Source organism: Cystoisospora suis (genome assembly GCF_002600585.1).
Source record: "Cystoisospora suis strain Wien I chromosome Unknown contig_3964, whole genome shotgun sequence".
In the NCBI taxonomy this organism is placed as follows: Eukaryota; Apicomplexa; class Conoidasida; order Eucoccidiorida; family Sarcocystidae; genus Cystoisospora; species Cystoisospora suis.
Genome location: NW_027156759.1, coordinates 24,812 through 45,679, shown reverse-complemented (window position 1 = coordinate 45,679; position 20,868 = coordinate 24,812). Strand labels below are relative to the sequence as shown.

Genomic DNA, 20,868 nt, shown 5'->3' with positions numbered 1-20,868 from the left:
GTGGGGGAGGAGGTGGGGTGAATATGACGACTCCTGGAGGGGGTCAAGGCACAACAGCGCAACCTCCTTGTCCCCCGACTATGATCAACAAAACGTACCGAGTAGGAAGAAAGATTGGCAGTGGATCATTCGGTTGTCTCTACGATGGAGTTGATATTCGCGACGGCCGAGAAGTGGCCATCAAACTCGAGCTAGCCACTACCAAACACCCACAGCTCATTTATGAAGCTAAGATTATACGTCTTCTTCAGGGCGGTGGTAAGCACTCAACGAACAAGAGGCAAAGCCGACGCACGCACGGGGAGAAAAGAAGGGAATAGGCAGGCAATCAATACCAGGGACTCTTTATTCGTACTTCGTTGTCGTCGTGTCTACTTCTGTCTCCCGAGACGTGTTTTGTATAGATGTAGTCTCACAGATTTCTCCCAGCTTCGCTCATAGCCCACTTCCGCCGCTAGCTGATCCACCTCGAGTGTTGGCCGTATGGTGCGAAGTCGTGCAGGGTGTGGGTGACGACTGTAGCTGTATGAAGCGATTTGGAGAGGCGTCACAACTTACTAAACAGAGGCCATCGCTAGTGCTGAGCTTTCTTTTCCCGGAAATTCGCAAAGCCGTCTCCTCGGGAAGTCCCTTCGGGCGGCGTTTTGACCCGTCGACTCACAGGTCTCACGTTGTAGATGCATGCGGCCGGCAGTTTGAGTTCCCTGTACCGCGCTTAGCACGGATACAAAAGACAAGACCGCGGGATGGGATTTGTGGAAGGCCGCGCCCGTCGAAGTATCTTGCGGTCAAGGCGTGCATACACAGGGACCACGTCCGGTGCGATACAGAGTTCAAATTCGCCGTAGATCTTCTCACCAACAGAGAGCTCGTTCACCTGCGTACGTTGTGAGATAGCTATAGAAAAGGAACTTGAACAGCGTTAAGAGATTTTGATAATCGAGGCGGAATGAATGTTGGGCATAAGTCATTTGTCTTAGCATGGCCGATTCCAGCTGGAAGTCTCGCGTCTCTGCGGCCCACGTACGTTGTCAAGGGAAGGGTCATGGCTGGCGGACTATATCAAGGTTCGAGAAGTCCAGCAAGCGCTGTTCTTTCTCCGTACCGGCACCGCCCCTCATGGTATTCCTCGAGATCTCTTTCCGTACTGTATACTGGCAGAACCCCTCGGACCCCACCCAGAGCAGCCCCGTGAGGAAGATAGATCTGAAAGAAGACGCAGTGACGTAGTGGATGATGTTTGACGTGTCTGACTCACAACTTGTCTCTTCTTGTTCTGTGCAGTTGGAGTTCCTGTTTGCTACTATTATGGTGACGAAGGGGAATGGCATGTCATGGTGATTGATCGATTAGGTCATTCACTGGAAGACCTGTTCAATCTTTGCAAGCGTCGTTTCTCTGTTGAGACGGTGTTGCATCTCGGGATCCAAATGGTATGAATTAAGAAGCAAGTGCTTGTTGCTCTCTTTGAACCCTCTGACAGGGGAAGTTGAGGGGGTCCGAAGAGAAAGGGGGGTGAGGGGGGGTCCAGCGGGTGATGGCATGCATGCATGCAGATACAGGGTAGAGTTCGACAAGCGCGTGTAATTTAGGTGCCCTTCATTCAGGTCAACCGCGTGGACAGGGGCCAATCAGCTAGCTGTCCTATATGATTGGTGGAAGTCGCTCTTTTTGTAGAGGTATGGACTCCGAGATAAGAAGGTGCGAAGGTTTTCTGTTAAAATTCGTTATAACCCCTTGTGTCAGTGCTGTGTGGAGTAGCACAAATGGGAGTCGTACGTATCTGGGACAACCTATGTTCAAAGTAGAGGTCTACTGGAGGTCGCTCTTGTTGCCCCTATGAACGTCATTTATCTGATTGGTGGTCTCTACTCGTATACCCACAGGATTGAATTGTCGTTTGTAGATAATTGCGTAAGTGTGCATTGATCAATGCTCTAGGGCCTCTTCACACTCGTTCATCTACTTCTTTCAGTCACATATACATATAGATATATCTATATGTATATGTGCGTCTGACGTTCTCACTGTTTACGTGTCTTCAGAACCGTTGCCGAATTTGTGTTGTTTTGTTGTCTTTGCAGTTAGAGCGGATTGAGTATATTCATAAACGCCATTGTATTCATCGAGATGTTAAGCCAGACAACTTTCTTATAGGACGAGGGGAAAACGCAAGTACGATCTACCTGATCGATTTTGGTTTGGCGAAGAAGTTTCGCGATCATACGGGAAGGCATATCCTCTATAAGGAAGGCAAGAATCTAACTGGGACAGCCCGTTATGCCTCTCTAGCTACACACCTTGGTAAGTCTTCACTTGCGCAAACTGTATGCATGTGTGCATATATATATTTATACGTACATATATATATTTATACGTACATAAACATATCGTGTGGACGTACGTGTTCACACCAGTGAAGACACACGTGGGGTATGGGTCTACAGTCCAGCTTTCACTTACTCCCCCAGCTGGTTTGAGACGTGTTCGGTATGTCTACAGTGAATCCATCAAGAGTTTTTTGCGCTTCCGCTGCTTTCTCATAGAAGCGATAGGATGATCTTCTATTTTGTTGCGCGAAAGGTCTCGAGATAGCGGCGTTTCACGGAAACTTCAGCTTTTCCATCGCGATGGCACAGTTACACTTTCTATCTGACTTGTTTATCTCCTGCAACTAAGCAGATGTTCTTTATGGTGTATGCACTCCTGATTCCACAGTTGTTGGTGTGGTAAAGTCGCTCGGTTGTCAATCGAATTTTTATGTTCTTCCCGGTTTTCCGTGATGGATGAAATAATCAGGCGGTAGAGGATGCCTTCTTTCTTTTCATAGTTCGTGTGGCTTGCGTTGAGTCTTTTCGTCCATAACCGGTATCGAACCCCTGACGGAGTATCTCGTGTCTTTCTTTTTTTCTAGGGGTCGAGCAAGCCCGTCGAGACGACCTTGAAGGTCTTGGCTATGTTTTGATCTATTTCTTGCGCGGGTCTCTTCCTTGGCAAGGCTTGAAAGCTACGTCTAAAAGAGACAAATACAGTAAAATTACGCATACAAAGATGAACGTGGATATCAGCTCCCTATGTGAGGGCCTGCCGTCTTGCTTCGCGGAATTCCTCGCGTACTGCCGGGCTCTCCAGTTTACTGATGCTCCCAACTGCAGGTATGCTTCGCCGGGAAACTCGTTGTCTCCATAGTCATCTTTTGGAACACCTTTGACTAGGTGGTGTGGTATGTCAATTGTGTCACCTCGACTTCAAAGGAACTCGGATTCTTTCGTGGAAGTTGTTCTGATAGCGACGACGTGTGTTTGCGTCGTTCTTCCTTGTCCTACACGCATATGCAAGACGGATTTGCGTTAGCATCATGGCTGACGCCAGAGTCACCTGCACGAGAAACACCTCTCTAGATTTTGAGAAGTCTGTGTTGACCGAGATGGAAGGACGGCTTCCATTCCTAGAAACGCTGGGAAGGAGGGTGCTGATTTGAATTCTCTCCGTGCTGCTGTATGGCGGCATGCCGTTCTCTTTTCAGATGAATTGACCAATCAGGGGGGGTGGTGGCTTGTGCTACAGCCATACGCGAACTTCTCACTCATCTGTCCACCATATGTGCATACGTTCTCACGCCCGTTTTTGACATAGTAGAAAGCCAAATGGAAAAGACGCACTGTGGCAAGAGCAGCTGCTGCTTCTTTCAGAGTGTGTAGACCGGTCCGCTTCAAACTCAGCCCACTTGTTAAGTCTTGGATCACGCTCTTCACGGTCCTTTTTTCTGTTCTGTTGAGGTTATGCATGCATATCTTGGAGACGTGGATTCATATCTGTCCCAGAGGGTAGTGAACCGAGTCGGCGGGTAACGCGGGATGGATATCATTTGAATGGTTTTTCACCGTATAAATTAACTGTCTATATTGTTGTACTAGCCTTGGGGGGTCTTTGATTGCCACCCAAGCGCCAGCCGTTTGATGCGGCTAGAAACGACGGCCCCCATATCGTGTTTTCGCTCAACATTGATTGCGTGTGTTTGTGTTGTTCTGCGTAGCCGTGATAGCATCGCTCGAAAGGCTTTCTCGAATGACGCAGTTATTGCAGTCCGTGTCACACCTGACGTAGCACCACATAGATTTCTCCGTGTCTGCATACGCTGTCGTAGAGGTCTATGTTGTGTATATTTACACTCGGTGTGTGCTCTGCTTGCTTTCGTCAGGTATTTGCGCCGGCTACTCTCTGATACACTTCAAGAACGGAAGTCAAGGAAGTTTTGTTTTGATTGGGCCCCCCTTCTTCCATCCTGTTGCTGCTGTATATGTCGGCCTTCTCCCCTTCCTCCAACACAACATCAGCAACAAGCCACGGGTGGTGGTGGTGCGGGTGCTACACAACAACATAGCACAGTTTTACAGCAGACCCAGCGTGTGCTTCTGCATCATGCATGCGCGAACAATAATAATAATAACTTCAGCAATAGTAACAATGAAGGGGTTGTTTCGGGACAGAGACATCCCTCTCGAGCGCGTGCAACAGTAGCAATAGCCTCCAGTAATTGTCGAGGAGGCCTCCTAGGTCATAACAACAATAGAGGGACAATGAATGTGGCGGCAGCTGGTGAACCGGGGGTAGAAGAGGGGGAAACACGTGAGGAAGAAGACAGACGACAGATTGCCACTCATCACCCTCACTCAGGAGGGGGGTTACGACTCGTGACGACTGCGCGGGACAACAATCTTGCAGCAGCGGCAGCAGGAGCAGGAGGAGAACTAAGTGGAGTGGTCCAAGGTCTCAATGTCGTTGCTGCAGCGGTAGGGCTTGTTTGTGGCGTGGAGAAGATAGGGAGTGAGAAACAGCAATTCATAGAACAACAGCGCGGGCAGCTACAACGATTGTTACAGCATCAAGAAGTGCAACATTGATTTTTTTCCTCGTTTCTGCAAGCAAGCAGGACCACTGGACTTTTTTTGTTTAGCCAATCCTTCCTTTCCTTACGAACTGTTGGGTGGAAAATGCGTTGCGTTTGTGTTGTGTGCGCGAACTGAACATGGGTATGGATTTGGTGCTATCTGTTGTAGTAAACAATGCAGCCCTCTTCCGTTTCAACAGCCGAAAAAGCAGGTTCTTTGATTACAAAGACAGAGTTGGGTTTGAAGAGGTTTATTCACCTTTTGTACAGGGAAAAAAAGTCTTATCTCCTTCTGCTAAAGACCCGAGACGGCGCGGGGTGCTGCTGGTTTGTTCAAGGGGAGTACACCTCAGGTCGGGTCTTGCCGACAGGTATGAAGGCTGCCCCGCCAGCGCACCGGCAGTTACCTGCGCGCATCTACAACAGACACGTGTGCGCAAATACCTGCCGAATGTGCGCCTGAAAAATTCCTGTTATTGGATCGGAAAGAAGCAACAGGTCACATGTAGCGGAAACGGACTCTGCCTCGAACGCCAGGTTTAGTCATCTGAGTAGCAGGCCCCGGGCGGTTCTTCATATTAATCCCTCTGTTCCGTTTCTTTTTCAGTCCAGTAGTGGAGAGATCTGTAGATTAGCAGCCTAATTATGAAGTGCCACAACGGCTAGCGATGGGTCTTTCACAAGAGCCCTGTCGCCGTCTTTATCGGACCCAGGGGAGTAAGATCACAGATGATGCAGGGCGTGCCAAGGAGACGGCTCCGGTTTCGAAGCAAGGCTCGCGGAGCCAAGCTCAGGGCTCTCAGAAGCCCTCTATGCGTGAGTTTCGGTTTCAAATGTAAGCAGCTGGTGTTTTTCCTTGGAGACAACGATAAAGGCAACAGCTTCATGTTGGTATTACAAAGGGCACATCGAGCATCTTGGAAGAAACAAGAGACAAATGTGCCCCGCGACTCCCGGAGTGGCCATCAGCAACGGTGGCAGTTACGGTATTCCTTTATTGGTGTGTCATTTCTCAAGCTTGTATCAACTACGTTCCTTTATGAAAGAGAAAGTGTCGGTAGGAAGTCACAAGAACGGCCGAAAGATTGCTAGGCACAAAGTGAGACTGGGTAGGTATCCCTTCTTCTGACAGACTGTAAACGGAGAACGGGGTGAGGCGTGCCACATCGGGGTTTTTCAGCTGTATGAGGGGGCGTCACATCCACCGTAGGTAAGACGGGATACAGACCACCGTCACCGCGCAATCTTTCTTAGACAACGCTACCTGCGGGGAGTGTACCTGTGTCTGCCAGGCTTGATGCAACATGGAGCATCTGTTTCTAGGCGAATTCGCACCTAACCTACACAGCCTATCGTACCTCGGTTGTCTGTCCAAATCAGAAAGCTTACACCACTGAAGGCACACTGCCGCACTTACAAAAAGAGGCGCGATAGGTTCTTGTGTGCAGCGCCTGTCCCTTCTTCAACTTTTTTGCTTTACTGTCGGTTAGTGCCACTTGAAAGAATTTCTGCTGTGTCGCAGAGAGGGGAGTTCAAAGATTGTTGGTTATGGGAATTTCCATCGTCATCGTTCTACTGCCGCACACGAATTTCTACCCCGAAGAGACTGTTCCTCAGGAACCACCATAGCAAAGCCAGGGCAACCCCAGCGTGGACCGTCTTCGATAGTCAAAAAAAGTCAATCGGTCCATATGGGCATGCGCGACCCGTGGTGTCCAGTGAGCAAACTCAAGCTTCTGAAAAGAACAAGAGTGTCTGACTGAATACTCGAATTTTGGCCACCGTCCTGACCAGGAGACGACTGTTCTTTGCTTGTTTGCGACTGACTGGGAGGTGTACCACCGAGGTTCGAGTCTTCGAGGCCGGTTGCGAGGGAGGCATCTAAAAAATCAATGAAAGAAACCGGAGACCGAAAGAACTGCACTGCTTGGCAACACTGAACTGGTATGTTTCCTACACCTGAAGCAAGCATGCTTTGAACTGCAGCACGCAGTCGATTCGCATTCCCTCTGGTGCTTGAAATCGCGTGGTCCGCTTTCGTTACAGTGGCCGTTCTGTCAACGTGTCACACCGCAGATTGACTGCTGAGACGCCGGAAGAGTGGACTCCGAGAGACGACACCTCGCCAGAGAATCGACCCCGGCGAAATCAATCCGCATGACTGATGCTGCGAACCGGTTCCAAGCAAGACTGACGAACGCACACCAAGACGTACTCCCGGCACGTGTGAAAGCGCACTCACGCACCGGCGCCTACTGATACCTGGTGAGCATGCACGGACATCATCGAAATGCTAACCTTCAGAAACTAAACATACATCGAAAAAGAATGATCGGATTGTAAAAAACATCATGATAGCAGAACACCGCCGCGGTGCCGAAGCCTGATACCGTGCCACCCGAGACTCAGAAAAACTCGTCCAGGCTCTTACGAGTGCGGGCCGTACGATTACACACATGTGTGCAGTCACGAGTACACTCGCTAGTGAACATTTCTGAGAAAAGGAAGGACACCTTCGGATCCGGCAGGTGTGTGCTTACACAGCCTTAAGCGGAACCGTGTCGAACTACAAAAACTCGAGTCCTCACACGGTCCCTGTGCACCTCGCAGGATAGTCATCAACTCCATGCCACGATTTGATCGTCCAGGTGACAGAAAACACTTGCATTGCAACACCTCCAATGATGATCGCGTAGTGCAAGAGCTTTAAGCCAAAGCGTTTGTCCCCCCGGAGCTTGACGTGGAGGATAACCGGGAAAATGAAAGACAACGGTACTCCGCAAACACCCCCAACCAGCGCCACCAAGTTGTCCAGCTGCTGCAGGCCAACAGTCGCGACCGCGAGTGTCAGAAGAACCTGAGTGAAACCAGTTTTACAAGGACGCAGACGGTAACAAGCATGTGTCGAGCGGCAATACAGCAGACACCGAGAAGGCTTTACGTGATATCGGAGAAAACAGCAACTTCAATCGTAGGTTCGCTCGCGCATTTAGCTAACACGCCGGCAGAATACACTAGGCTGTCAACGTGAAACCTGAGACAGGACCTACCAGGAGAACGCGGACAATCGGGCCGACAACCCACTTGAAAATCCTATCAGAAACCGTCATGACTGAGAGCAGTCTCTGCTCCACAATTGTGGTCGCCGGGAAAAGCATGAGAGGATAGGTCGCAAGAACAGCAAGAGCGAATATCGTCTGTGGAACGCAGGAGACAACACAAACAAATCTCCACACAGGGTGTAAAGGCCTCATCGTACCATACCCCAGTATCTTATTGCAGGGGGTCAAGACGTCAGCACATAGAGAATTCCACAAACATTTCGAGTGATGCCATAGACTGACTTGTTCAACCAGCCTGGTATCACAAAAAATCTTTGTATGGTAAGATTGAGCGGAACCGAAACCAGGCGGCCGATCACGAACTACGCGATGCCCACGGAAATCCTACCTGCACTGACAGTCCAAATGCGTCTGCCGGGAGGTTGGAAAGTATGACAACGTCCAAGTTTCTACCAAAGGCCAGGTTGCAAGTAATACTGTAGATGATGTACATCGCGACGAGGCCCGCCAGACAACCAATAAGGAGCTGAAAAGGGGAGCAGCACGGACACACAAAACAAGCGTCCGTGGTGGGTCAACAAACTGTATACTAACGGCGGCACACACTGGACGTTTTTTCTTTTCCACACCCTTCCTGCGAACGAGGAAATGTCAGCAACAGCAGGCTCAAGCCCTGGTTGACCGCAGATGCCCGGTTCTGTGGCCATGCCCTTCGCACGAAAACCTGCTTCGTGTCAACTATTACCTTCGAGAATTTATCCTGCACTGCCTTCTTCGATGACTTGCGAATCGGTAATACTAATCCCGCACCTGAGAACATGTCCCGCAAGGAAATCCATGGCGTGAAACAAAAGCCGAAAGTGTGTCATGTTTGATGTTCTTTCGCCGCTTCCGGGAGTCTTACCTTCCCATAAGTAAATGCTGGTCCCGAGCACAAGCGGCCAATTACTGGTGTTGACCAACTCGACAGGTTGAACCCCGTGATTGGAGCCAATCTCCATGCCGACAGTGACCATGAGCAGCGCTACTCCCACAATGGTTCCTAGATTGCCCAAGAGCATAAGGGGGGCAAGGTATTTGATATGCTTTATCATGCTGACAGGGATGTAAATCAGCGCGCCGACCCAGATGAGCTCCTTGACCGACATTTGGAAATCAGGGGAGCAGTCGGTCGCTGTCCAGATCACGTCCCGCAGATTGCCAGCCACCACAGCCGCGTTGATAGTGCAGAATCCAAGCTGGGAGAGCAACACGCACACCTCGACGGAAAGGCCACCCCACCAGCCGAACGCACATTCTCCCAACTCCTCATAGCTCTCTGCAGTCTCTGGACTGCAGCACTGTATTAACAGATGCATACAATAGAGTGCCAGAACAACCACCGCGACGAGAAGACACACGGAGAATATCACACCGCCCTTCATCACCGCGTGAGGCAAGAAGAGAATTCCCGCTCCGACAAAAGACTTCAGAATAACAACGGCCGTACTTGCCGTAGCAGTCTTTTTGCGGTCTTCGTCGAAAGCGAAACCTAAAAAAAAGTAAAACAGTCATCCACAGAACCGATCGATGCATGTGTGCGGAAATACACGCTTGCAACAAGTGTCGAGGCCGATTCTTCTCTTGAAGAATTACCTGAATCAACGCTTTCCGTGTCGCCGGCTGAAAAGCCGTCCGAGCCGTCCGACGTACTGCTGCCGGTGGTACAGTTGTCGCACTTGTTGTCCACTTCACCTTTCGCGCTCCCAGCTTCCAAGTCGATATCCACCATCTCCGTTCCACACTCTGCTGAGTGATCCGCCGGAACGTTGATTGTTTCGGTTGTCGGATTCGAAACCAACCGAGGGTTGGGCCCGTCTCCAACAACTTGGACAACCACCTGAGGACCCTTCACTTCCATTGTTCCTCCCGTCTGTTGAAAAAGATCTAGAGTGCCCCGCCCTTTCCATGGCAGGTCCGACCAGAATCTTACTCCGGTCTTGGTGCCCTGCTTTAAGCTCTCTCCGACCAATTAGCTTCCTTGAGACTGACCGTTGAAAAAGTACAGAAGACCGGTTTCAGTGTGTATGCTTGTTCTTCCTTCAAATGTCCAGAACCCCTTCCCGGACCTGCGACGCCAATACTGGAAATGTCTCAGAGTCAATCGTGTCTTCGGGGAAAAAATAACTCAAAACCCTAACGAGCAAAATCGTCTTCCGAGACGGCACTAACGAGCCACAAAATCTACGACGAAAAGAAGCTACGGACAACCTGCAGCTGCCGTCGCGGCATGAACATAAAAATGCAAATGGCAATCTTAAAAAAGAAGCAACCTTGTACTCGAAAAAATAAGGGAGTTCTATAAAGCCGCAGTTTGGCAAAATATAACCTCTGACTTACAGATAGAAGCGGCGAAAGTTGGGCGACTGCTGCCAGCCAGACGGTAATGCTCGTACCTTCCGGTCTGCTCAGCAAAAAAAAGGAAAAAGGCGCAACCTGGTAGACAAAGTATTCTACTGGCTCTTCACCACGAGAAAAGAACCTTAAAAAACGCGGGATTTCCTCGCGACTTGTAAAAACGTCCTGTTTAAGCTCGGGCCAGTTCTTGTGCGTCCCTGTGAACCAGAGGGTCTCATGCGCTGCGCGCATCCGCATGTTCGGTCTCAGAACATGAGAGTAGATCAGGTGCTCTCCCACGTCTCTCCCACCTACCCGACAACACCAGTAGAACAGTGCCGGCTTCTGAAGCCACTAGACCAGTGTGGCCTTGTTGTCCGGGTAATTTGTGTGTACGCATTTCTTTTGACCCGGATCGGAAGAGGCCACGGTCCTCCCCCTCGACTTCAACCTGATAGTTCTGTGCTTGTCAAAGAGCGGAAGCACGGTGCTTGGGGGAGCATCGGCAGGTGGTTCTGAGCGCCTGTCCACTAGGCCTCACTCCCTACGGTGACCCTAAATTCTCACGATCTGGATGAGCGACGCCGCGTACACGGCTCTGACAATGGGCGGGTTCCTGGCAAAGTCAGTTTCAAAACGAGTTAAGGCCTCACCGGCGAGTCTGTTCTCCGCACTTGCAAGGTGCTGAGGCGCCCCTCGGTTACCCGCGGTTTCGTTCTCTCTCCTGAGTCCGCTCTGCGGTTTGAAGTCGGCCGAGATGAGTGGTCTCCCCCACTCGTCCACGCGTTGACTGGAGATATGTCGCATATCAGTTTTGGTGGCTCTCGCTGTAGTAGTCCTAGTTGCGGCAGCTGCTGAGCCGCACTTAACTGTGCCTGTCGCTCTACTCAGTTTCAGCGCTGGCGACTCGTCCGAGGCAGCTGCTTTTCCGGTACTGCCGCTGAGCTCGGAACTATTTCCCAGGGGTCGCGGCTAGCCGCCCGGTGCTCTGTTCGTCTGAGATCCAGCCTCAGAGCGCACCATCACAATAGCTGTCAATCACAAGTACAACTTTCTGTCCGTAGCGGCGCGGGATCAGTTCGAGCCATAGTGCTGGTATCGCCGCGCGCAGGAAAGCTCGTACGCTAGTTGTCAGCTTCTTGGCTCGAGACAACCACCTCGAAGGCGCAGTTCAGAACTCGTGGCGCGGAGGTTTTGTCACTCCGACAGACTGCGCGGTGACTGATTACCGGGAAAGACGCACGAGACTGCCTCTGTGAAGTACGATCCAGCGATCCGTGGATCACGGTATGGCAACTCGACAGCAAACTGTATCTTGAGGGTGCTAGGAAATCGACGCACTCCCTCGAAAATGGGCGTTTACCCCCGAGTGTCGAATTTCTATCTCGAATTATAGAGCCGTGTCCCGCTGTAGGGAGAGCATTACATTCTGATGCGCTACTCCCGCTGAGGTCCGACGGCCTTTTAAGCGATACTACACTAGAGCCCCAGAACTGTGTTCACTGGAGTCTGTTGACAGAGTAGGGGCTGTGCAGCCGCCGCAATTAGGCCGTGGGCGGGGCATCACTCGAGGTCGGCGTTTTCTCTGCCTGACTGAAGCACCACTTTTCTACGGACTGGAGGCCATACAGTTGTCGTGGTATGGAATTTTTCGGGCCCTGGGCCGAATCAGATAAGGTGCAATGAAGAGAGTGAACTGTGGGTTGTCACAGTGCACATTTCCGGTAGGCTTCAGAGCGTCAGCGGACACCGGACGAACACACTAACTTGGGAGCCTGAACCCAGGAGGATATCCGGTACGGAACAAACCGACGGCCACAGCTGGCAGCGAAAGCTATCCTTCCATTTCCTCGTACTAACCGGGTGACGGACTTGACTGGAAAAGGAGGTTTTCCACACACACATCTCAACGGTGCTATTCTGCCCTGAAACTGTTTAGCCGAACTGCACTAGCTATCCTTCCCTGTCCTTCTATTCGCCGGGCGACCTACCTAGTTACAAAGGAATGTGTTCCACACACATATTTCAGCGGTGCTATTCTCCCCTGGAACTGACTAGCAGAACAGCGCTTCCAGTCGCGTGCGAATTTCCTAGAATATCTAGCAGACACGCATGAGAGATTCTTTCCTTGGTTTGCCAGTGTGTGTCCGTCTGACACTGTATTCGCTCCCTTGGTCACAGAGCATGGAGCGTTGGCGGAGTAACCATGACCCCTCCGTCCAGTGAAGGCGCCAGGTCGTCATTGTCTCACAGCGGATCTGAGCGTCCGGAGAGCGGACCCCCGCTGTGCATTCACGGTCGCTAACGAGGCCGCAGTCGCGTTTCGCTGAGCGACAGCGTGGCAACTCCTTTTTACGCTTGACTTGAGGAGTCATACTGTCGCGGGCCCAGCCGTGCAAGTGTTCTGGGCCAATAATCCCTGGACTGGTTTCGGGGTCTGCTCCTCAAAGTGCGTCAGCTGCTGGCTCAATCCTGCTCTCCGGAGGGGGCTCATGGATCTCCTGCGCAAAAATGACTCTGAGTGCAGCGCACAAACACGAGAGTCGCTGCTTATACATCCTGGTTCGGTTACCCCTCACACGGAGTTGGGGGACCTTTCTCTCGCAGTGCCACAGCCCTCAGCTATGTACATTTGGACAACATAGGTGTGACAGACTCCTCTCAGCTCCGCTCACTAAGGAGACACTCGGCTTTTCGGCTGGACAGTGGATTCGCTGCTTCGTTGGCAAGGCAGTACTGGATGTGTCCCCATTTTCACCGGGGTGTGAATTTGACTGAAGCAGTGCGGAATCGACACACACTGGCCACCACACAGACACCGAACACGGGAACCCTACTTCACTCACCCCTCAGGTCCGAGAGGTTCCTTGATCTCCAGAGACATCGGCAGCTGAACCAAGGCAGCCTGGTTGAAGTACCTGAAAAGCAACTTCCGCAGATGCTGGCGCTGAGCGCAGCGTAGTGCGAGACAGCCAACGGAACCTGTCCGAAAGGCAGGCACTTTTTATGAACAGCCAGAACATCGATAGGGAACTTATTCAGGTACAAGAAGCTGCCGGACAGCTGAGAAGCGTGGAGACTGTGCCTTAAGCTGCACTTTTGACGCAGCCTCGCGAGTCTGGAAACTGCAGCTGGGACACGGTACGGCCTCTGCTCACGCCGCTCGACAGCACCTTTCTCTCGTATTTCTTTTCCAAAACAGACTGGAGATTTCCCGAGAGGGAAAGAGGTGTGTCTGCTCTCTCAACGGTGACAGAGGTTCGTCGCCTTGGAGGCGGGGCTCCGCTTGGAAGCTCTGTTGCGGCTCGACACCAAAGTCTGCGTAGAGGTTCGCGAAGAGGCTTTCCTGTGAATCACCCCACTTCCTCACCAGGGGGGATACGACGTCGGTTTCGGATACTGACGAAAGCGGTACCGCAAGATACCATGGTGGCGACCCCGCGCGGCTTTCAAGGCGGAGTCCATGGTGCTTTCAGCATCTTCAAGTTCCTTCCGAGCCGACGAAATGAATTTTCGGGCACTCGCGAGAGAGGTGGTCAACTCGAAGTCTGGCATGCGAGAGGGTTTTTGTGCCGCGTGCTGCCCCTGCACCAGTTACCGAACACGCGGGATACCGACTCGTTGAAACCCGGCTCTCAGCAAGACTGCACTAACAACGAGTAAGTACTCCGGCCTTTCGCGAGTGAGCAAGTACGCTGCATGGCGCTAACCGCAATGGAGACTAACATGCGTGCTCCCATCCTCACCTCTGCAGGCAAAGCGGGCCGACCGTGCAGCAAAAGCAGACAGACACCTGATGAAGGGACACATACTCGCTCCGGCTCCCGCATTTTGTTCCCTTGACGACAGCCGGCATCTTCATATATCTGCTTCCACGCGTCTTCACCAACAGGGTGTGTGTCGTCCAGTTCATTTAGCGAAGCGTGTGCACAGCTTCTAAAAAAAGCCCGCGTACTCGAGGGCTCCGAGCTCTCTGGAGAAAGGGGTACAGCCGGCTCCCAGGACGCCCACGATACTGGTCTGCGGACTAGGCTCTTCTTGACAGCAAGCGAGTGCATTCGGACGCGTCACTCCGTGGTCTCCGTGCACGACAGGGTCTCTTAGAATATGCGATAGTGGTATCGGGCGGCATTCTTGTCAATGATGCGGGATACCGCTCGTGTTACTCTGGTCGCCACCTGGCATTGTCATCGACCGGCTTCAGAGCGCCATCGAAGAAGGCGGACCGTCTCCCCGGGCTTCCGGGGGGAACCGCCTGTGACTGCCTACAGGTCTGCCTGTTTCTTCTCCGGAAGGAACTACTACTCCGCGTGAGTCATCTACTGCTTCTCTCGGGGCCACGTGACTTACAATGCAGCACGACGACCCTGCGCGTTGCCGGTGATGCTTGCGCAGTTGTCGCAGGGCAAGTCCCGAAGACCAAACATGCGCTGCTCCTCATTTCGGTCCTGAACACAGTAGAGAACGGTCCGGCAGAGTTGAAGGGTGCGATTCTGCAAAGTGTTCGGTGCCCCGGCGTTTCGATCCCAGCAGGATGTTCAGTCCTGGGAACAGAAAAGAATACGGGCTGAGTGGGATGGTACGATTCTGTTGAGAGACTTTCGGCGCCCCGGTGCCTCGGGGTTTCAGTTGCACCGGGGTGAATGGGACTCACTGTGAACACCGGTGCGTGCGTGCGCAGCCAGCCTGGCACAGGCTCGTCGCTCGCATGGGCTAGTGCAATTCTGACTAGGTAGCCGCCCAGACCGGCCACCTGTTGTCACAGATAAAAAAACAAAGACGACAGTACTCGTTTTTATGCCTCCCAAAATTTCAAGGACTGCCACTGGCCGCGACCGTTCTTGCCCTCCGTCGCTGGAGACCATTCGTATTTTGGTGTGAGCGGTCCCAGTTCGTCTCGGCATATCTTCTGGCAACGGAGTTGCAAGTAGCCCAGAGTGCTGGGCAGGGACGACCTCCCAAAGACTTGCTCCGTCCTCGAGGAACAGACAGGCACTCGTTCTCGTGCAGGGCCTTACATGTTGGGAAGTCAACAGGGGAGCATCTAACTGGTGACACCCGGGGGAGAGTTACCCGTGACATGCTCGAGCCTTAGGCAAGGCCACGACGATGCACCGCTCACAGGTCCATCACACAGCCGCGGAAGGCACGGTGAGAAAATTTGCGTCGGAGTTCTCTCTGACCGTCGTCAGAGAACGTACATCCTGTGCCCGCTACAGACGTGCTCTTGTCTCCGGACTGCAAATCGCTTGCTTGTCATCTGCGTGGGCAAAGCCGCGCGCCCCTCCTTAGATAATGGGTGTTGCGATACCGCAGACTCGCACCGGTTCGCAGTCATTTAAATAGTGAGCCTGTAGCCCTCTTGATCGGTCCCTGCAGTTTGTAAACGGATTTGGCTTCGAGATGGTCACATTCAATGAGTACTGCTTTTTCCGAGCCAAAGTGAACACTCGGGAAAGCGCTCCCTGGAGACAGCAGCCAGTCTGGAGCCTGTAGGGTGCGTGCCTTCCCGAGAACTCGACTGGGTGACGAAGTACTTCATGAACTTCCCCCGGGGATGACCGATACCGGAAGCTTGCAGCTCCGCGTCAAGCATCACCCGCTCGCCCCCGGCCGTCACAAACGGAGTAACACACCACACGACTGCCAGTGCCAACTCTCTTGTACCAGTTGTCTTGAGTTGTTTCTGCGAGTAACTGTTTTGTCAATAAGAAGACGGGTCCGCGCTCCGAGAAGAACCTCGGCTGGAAGCCGGGAAATGCCACTCGCGGCCTGCCGAGGTAGCTGCACTCACGCAGTTGCTTCTTTCAGTCCTTCCAGGAGTGTTCACCTAAGAGGCGCGCCGGTCCGCATAGTGGACTAGCGCGAGGTCACGGGCACGCGGGCCACTCCGAGCTCCTAGCATGCACCCGGTCTACACGCTCGCGACGCACCGTCCGCATGTGGGTCCTAAACGCGTAAGGTAAACCCATTTGAGGATCCAGTCTTTGAAGAGTTTTGCAACAACGGGTCCACTGTGACCACAAACTAACAGTTGTAGCGAGGTTGGTAGGTTCTAAAGCGCACAGGACATGGCGGTTCTGCCGTGTCTCGATTGCCACCATCGGGACCGCAGTCTCCCCGAGACCGCGAGATCTTGCGTGCGGTCTGGTCAGCGTCAGCACCTCAACGAGTGTTGCCACTCCACATCTGTCCGCTGTCCTCTGTCTCTTCTCTTCCTCTTTTCGTGGCTCTTTTTCGTCTTTCTAGACTTTTGCAGCAGTTCCCCGTCCGAGCCGTCCAGTAACGTCACACGGGGTGGTTCTTTGGGTCAGGCCTCCTTTGGAACCTCTTCCGTGTCTCCGCCTCAACGCAGCGGGAGTGACGTGACTCTCTCCAGCGTCCATCCATCCCCCGTACTCGATGTCATGCATCGCATTGGTGCCGAGGTTGCGCATAGAGGACTTAGCAGGAGGTTCGGACCAGGGACAATTTTGTCCACGCTCCAGACATCACCGCAGGGCTCTGGTAAAAGCCAAACGTCTCTAGGTGAACTGGGGGGGCCTCTCCCGGGTATTCCAGCATTACATGGGACGTCCTTCCTTTCCCCTCTCTTCCTCTTTGCTAGGACGGGGACGGGTTTCCCTCAGCAGGCACTAGAGAGAGAACCAAGACGGCCTATCCAAGCTGAGTCTGTTCCGTTGAGCCGTGCAAGAATTAGCGTGTGTAGTATTCTATGTACGCAAGCTGCTGAGGGAGAGCCACGGCCTGGTGACTGCCCCGAAGCGCAGGAGTGTGAGCAGAAGAAGGTGGCAGAGTGGGTGAAGACGAGGATACAGAGAGAGACTGTTGTCGTTTTCACAAAAAGGTAGGGAGCGCTGCACATCTGAGTGTTTCTCCTTTGTTTGAATGCAAGTTTCACAAGAAGGGACGAGGCAGTTAGCGGACGGCTGTGAGGATGAGACAAGTCGGGGAGGAAGGACGGCGTTCCCGCAAGAAGAGACCGGAGTCCGAACCCGCATACGCGACCCCGGTTGTTTCGTCTCTCCGTCAGCGGTTTTTTTTTTCTTTTTCTTGGGCTAGTGCTAGTGCCTTTCATTCTTACTCTGGCCAGGATGTCCATTCACGCTCTTGTCGCATAGCTGTACCTCGTCGTGTTCCCGACTTCCCAGTTCTCACTGTTTAGCGGCCCTACCGTTCGCAACTGCTCTGCTCCATATCTGTCTCTGTGGCGACAGTGGTGTTGTGAGCGTAACCTCACTCAGGGGGGTGGCCTTAGGAGCTGTCTCAGACAGATTGTGCTGGTCGCCCGTCACCTCCAGTGTACAGCAGGACTGGTTTTGGACGCAATGTGTAAGCTATTGCTAATGTGCTGGCGAGTGGCCTCCTTTGTGTAATGCGACTATGTGGGTAAGTCGGCATACCGTCTCGAGAGAACAGAAGGCAAGCGCACCGAACCACTGGCATGCAGCCGAAGACGTACATGTTGGAGTGTATCTTGTGTTCACTCACGATGCCTTGTTCAGTTACTGCCCGTATTGCCAGGAGGCACTCGAAATCCTATACAGCGCCGGAGTCAAGCACGTGGTGAGTTTCCGTAGGCGCTGAGACACCGAGTGGCAGCCGTGATGCCTTTATAGAACTCTCCGTCGAGGATGCAGCAATACCCGTGTTTTGTAGCTGGAGAGTTCATCTCGAGATCTGGATACCCCCAGTGCAGAGGACTCTTGATCAGAGGTAGTGAGCCATGATGTTTGCTGTCGAATATGAGCGTGTTTTCGAAAAGTTGGGTGCGCATTGTGCGTCTGGGCTCAGTTACTGCGTTTTGTAGCCTCCGTCTAGCCCCGCCCCGTAGGTGTGCTTGGATGGGTAACTTCTTCGAAGTAGTGCCAGAATGACATGCCAAAGAAACATCAGAACCACTGCCGCCCCACTTCCGTGAGATTTTGGACGACCTCTGTTGTTCCGCAGGGCGTGATAGAAATTGACAAGCTTGAGAACACGGAGCAAATCCAGGACGCGCTGGAAAAGCTGACGGGCGCTCGAACCGTTCCGCGGGTATTCTTTAATGGGTCCTTCTTCGGAGGCTGCTCCGATTTGGTAGGCATCCGCGGAGGGGGGGGAGCATCTGTTTTCATAAAACGACTGTACAAAGGGTGTAGAAGCGTTTGTCCTTTTTTCTCCAGGGTGCATTCCTGTCCCTGGGGGTCACTACGAACCCACTACACAAGGAATGTGCTCCAGCCTTCACCCGTGGAAGCCAGTCTGCCCTGTAGGGGTGGAAGGCTGGAGGCCAAATGGTGGATACGCAGTTTGTACCCTCGGGCGTTCATGTTCGTCAGGCTACAGTATAGCTCCTCACACACGTATACGAGTACGGTTGTCCCAACCGATTGCGAGGGAGGTCAGCTACACTCTCGCACGCTGCTGGATGCAAGGATTTAGTCTCGTTAACTGCTGTCTAGGTTGAGGTTACGGAAAAGCTCTTGTACACCTCACGGACAATACCTTTCTTCGTGGTTTTGCTTGGGCACTTCGCGGCGCACTATCTGCGAAAGGAACCGGGATGGTGGCGGTCTCCGAGGTACAAACCACAGGTGGTTTCTTCTCTTTCCGGTTAAGGTGCCGCACGGCAAGAGCCAAAGCTGGGGGCATTCGTAGCAGTCGTTTTTTGTGTTTGTATTGGGCGTACAAGTTGGAGAGGTTGGACACAAGCCTCTAGTAATGCCTAGCCTCTCCGGTGATCACTACCCGCAGCTGAGCTCCGCTGTTGGAGTACAAGCAGCACACTTTTGCACTGCAGTCTCCGCGTCAGTTCAAAGCAATTGCTCAAACCAAAGCGTGTGGCTTCCGCCTGTCAACAGACGTCCGCTCTCCGCTGAGTTTTTCGTCATGCAGCGGACGATGGAGCACCATATAGGCATATAAAAAGCAAATCTGGCAGCCTACCTTCGTCAGCGGAACAGCCTCTTCATTCTCAGGTGGCTCCGAGTTGCTGTACGTCTCTTTGTTCGCCGCAGGAGGCAGCGGAGGAGAATGGCACCCTGAAAGATATTCTAAAGAGTGCTGGTGCTCTTTAGGCACGCGGACAACATGCGCGGCCAGGAAGCGGAATCGGATATGCCAGGTCTACGTAGGCGGAGGCGCGGACCGCGCCGCTGTTGCCGTGAGCCTGAGTGTCCTTGACACAGGTCTTTGCATTGCTCCGTCGTCTCTGCAAGCATCGGAGAACTAGAGTGACTCCGCCTTCATCCGCTCTGCTTCACGTGAAGACGGTGCTCGTCGTGCTCCCGAGCACGGTAGCCACGTATCAGGTGTATGCGAGTGGCGTCATGCCAAGGTTGTTAGGAGCCAGCTACCGAGCTTCGTTGGTAGACCACGGTCGAGCGCAGAAAACCGTGCGTGCTTGCGGCCTGGGGTTCTCCTCTGTACCCCCGGACACGCTTGTGAATTTTGGCGTGTGTATCGTAATACCAAGGCAACCTGCGTCAACAACGGGCACTGTCTCTGTGTAGGGTTCTCGTTCATATCCGGAGTGTGGGTCTGTCCATACTGATGTAGACAGGTGCGGGAGTGGTAACCACCGCGAGAACGCACAGCCGGCGTTAGCACGGACTTTTTGTTTTCAGTGTCAGATGAGGCTCGCTTTTGTGTTATGTCGAGTGTGTCTCTCTGTGTTTCGTGTTATCCAAGGCCCTAGTGAAGTTCTAGTTGTTCTGTTCGAGAGGCAAGTGAGTGCCGGGAACGACAGGACGCGCTGGTCCGGGAGGGCAAGACCGCGTGTGGTTTTTTACGTTGGCTGTAAGGCCCAATTTTGTTGAGGACTGCAAGCGCTGAGAATATTGCGCTTGTCTTGCGTGTCGTGACTAGGCCCATGTAGCAGCGGGCTCTGCGAGGATCCCGCCTTTAATACGTAAGTAATTGTCAAACGCTTGTTGACAGAGTAGTGCTCGTGCGCGGCTCGGGTATCCTGCCGTTTGTGCTGGGGGGTTCGTTGACGGGTACCTCGCGGCAGTTCCAGGTGGAGCGTGGACTTTTTCACTGGGCGATGTTCATTGGGCGAAGGGCTAGGCCTTTTTGAGGGTTTAGGCTGTGGGGCTAGGGTGTCCAAGACCCGCCGCTGTGGTGACTGCAAGGCATTTGAGAAACAGGCCTTCGCATTCCAGCAATCTCGACAACCACGAGTTCGCGGTTGTCAGTTGTCCACGGAACGTGAATACATGCAGACCTTCTGTGTGTCGCACCGAGGATGCGAGAGATGACGGGAAAACATAGATTGCGTGCGGTCTATGGGGAGCCGCAACCCGCAGTTCTGAGATCAAGATGTGCGGTCCCGAGGCTCCCTGCTTGAAACAGGCTTCTAACTGCACGCCTACTGGGCAAAACCAAGCCCCCGCTGCAGTTCTTTCTTCGCCCGTTCACGCTTGGAACACTCGGTCTTGCTCCACTCACACCCCCTGTTTTCAAAGAGTAGGCAGGGTGTCCTGTTGGCCTGGCGGTACAGTTCTTAGCCATGTGAACGTCGGCGTACCGGCCTGTCAGCGTGGCCCCTGAACGCCC

The 20,868-nt window shown here is 52.9% G+C and overlaps 4 protein-coding genes across 4 annotated transcripts; 2 read left to right on the top strand and 2 right to left on the bottom strand.

The window, feature by feature from the left end:
- Window positions 1–7: 7 nt before the first annotated feature.
- CSUI_007500 (casein kinase i) lies at window positions 8–4,992 on the top strand. The gene is made up of 5 exons (XM_068067645.1): window positions 8–258; window positions 1,285–1,433; window positions 2,085–2,304; window positions 2,915–3,155; window positions 4,202–4,992. Exons 1-5 carry the CDS (start codon window positions 24–26, stop codon window positions 4,902–4,904), a joined length of 1,548 nt encoding a protein of 515 aa, XP_067920386.1. The 5' UTR covers window positions 8–23; the 3' UTR covers window positions 4,905–4,992.
- A 2,058-nt stretch (window positions 4,993–7,050) lies between these two features.
- Window positions 7,051–10,521, bottom strand: CSUI_007499 (transmembrane amino acid transporter protein). Its single transcript, XM_068067644.1, has 6 exons — window positions 9,589–10,521; window positions 8,858–9,484; window positions 8,699–8,763; window positions 8,342–8,479; window positions 7,942–8,088; window positions 7,051–7,748 (listed from the first exon to the last, which is right to left on the bottom strand). The coding sequence occupies exons 1-6, from the start codon at window positions 9,851–9,853 to the stop codon at window positions 7,476–7,478; spliced, it is 1,515 nt and encodes a 504-aa protein (XP_067920385.1). The 5' UTR covers window positions 9,854–10,521; the 3' UTR covers window positions 7,051–7,475.
- Window positions 10,522–13,171: 2,650 nt separating this feature from the next.
- On the bottom strand, window positions 13,172–15,411 carry CSUI_007498 (uncharacterized protein; the record flags this gene model as incomplete). Its single annotated transcript, XM_068067643.1, has 5 exons — window positions 13,172–13,247; window positions 13,700–13,914; window positions 14,076–14,122; window positions 14,680–15,082; window positions 15,403–15,411. 5 exons carry the CDS (start codon window positions 15,409–15,411, stop codon window positions 13,172–13,174), a joined length of 750 nt encoding a protein of 249 aa, XP_067920384.1.
- Window positions 15,412–16,295: 884 nt separating this feature from the next.
- On the top strand, window positions 16,296–20,558 carry CSUI_007497 (glutaredoxin). The gene is made up of 4 exons (XM_068067642.1): window positions 16,296–17,176; window positions 17,835–17,895; window positions 18,280–18,408; window positions 19,329–20,558. Exons 1-4 carry the CDS (start codon window positions 16,401–16,403, stop codon window positions 19,386–19,388), a joined length of 1,026 nt encoding a protein of 341 aa, XP_067920383.1. The 5' UTR covers window positions 16,296–16,400; the 3' UTR covers window positions 19,389–20,558.
- Window positions 20,559–20,868: the final 310 nt, after the last annotated feature.

Coding starts and splice junctions, on each gene's coding strand:
- CSUI_007500 (XM_068067645.1), top strand. CDS start 24: ATGACGACTCCTGGAGGGGGTCAAGGCACAACAGCGCAACCTCCTTGT. Junction 1,434..2,084: donor TGCATCTCGGGATCCAAATG/GTATGAATTAAG, acceptor TTGTCTTTGCAG/TTAGAGCGGATTGAGTATAT. Junction 3,156..4,201: donor ACTGATGCTCCCAACTGCAG/GTATGCTTCGCC, acceptor TGCTTTCGTCAG/GTATTTGCGCCGGCTACTCT.
- CSUI_007499 (XM_068067644.1), bottom strand. CDS start 9,853: ATGGAAGTGAAGGGTCCTCAGGTGGTTGTCCAAGTTGTTGGAGACGGG. Junction 9,485..9,588: donor CACGGAAAGCGTTGATTCAG/GTAATTCTTCAA, acceptor ACTTTTTTTTAG/GTTTCGCTTTCGACGAAGAC. Junction 8,764..8,857: donor CAGCATTTACTTATGGGAAG/GTAAGACTCCCG, acceptor ACATGTTCTCAG/GTGCGGGATTAGTATTACCG.
- CSUI_007497 (XM_068067642.1), top strand. CDS start 16,401: ATGGCGGTTCTGCCGTGTCTCGATTGCCACCATCGGGACCGCAGTCTC. Junction 17,177..17,834: donor GTTGTCGTTTTCACAAAAAG/GTAGGGAGCGCT, acceptor TGCCTTGTTCAG/TTACTGCCCGTATTGCCAGG. Junction 17,896..18,279: donor GCGCCGGAGTCAAGCACGTG/GTGAGTTTCCGT, acceptor GTTGTTCCGCAG/GGCGTGATAGAAATTGACAA.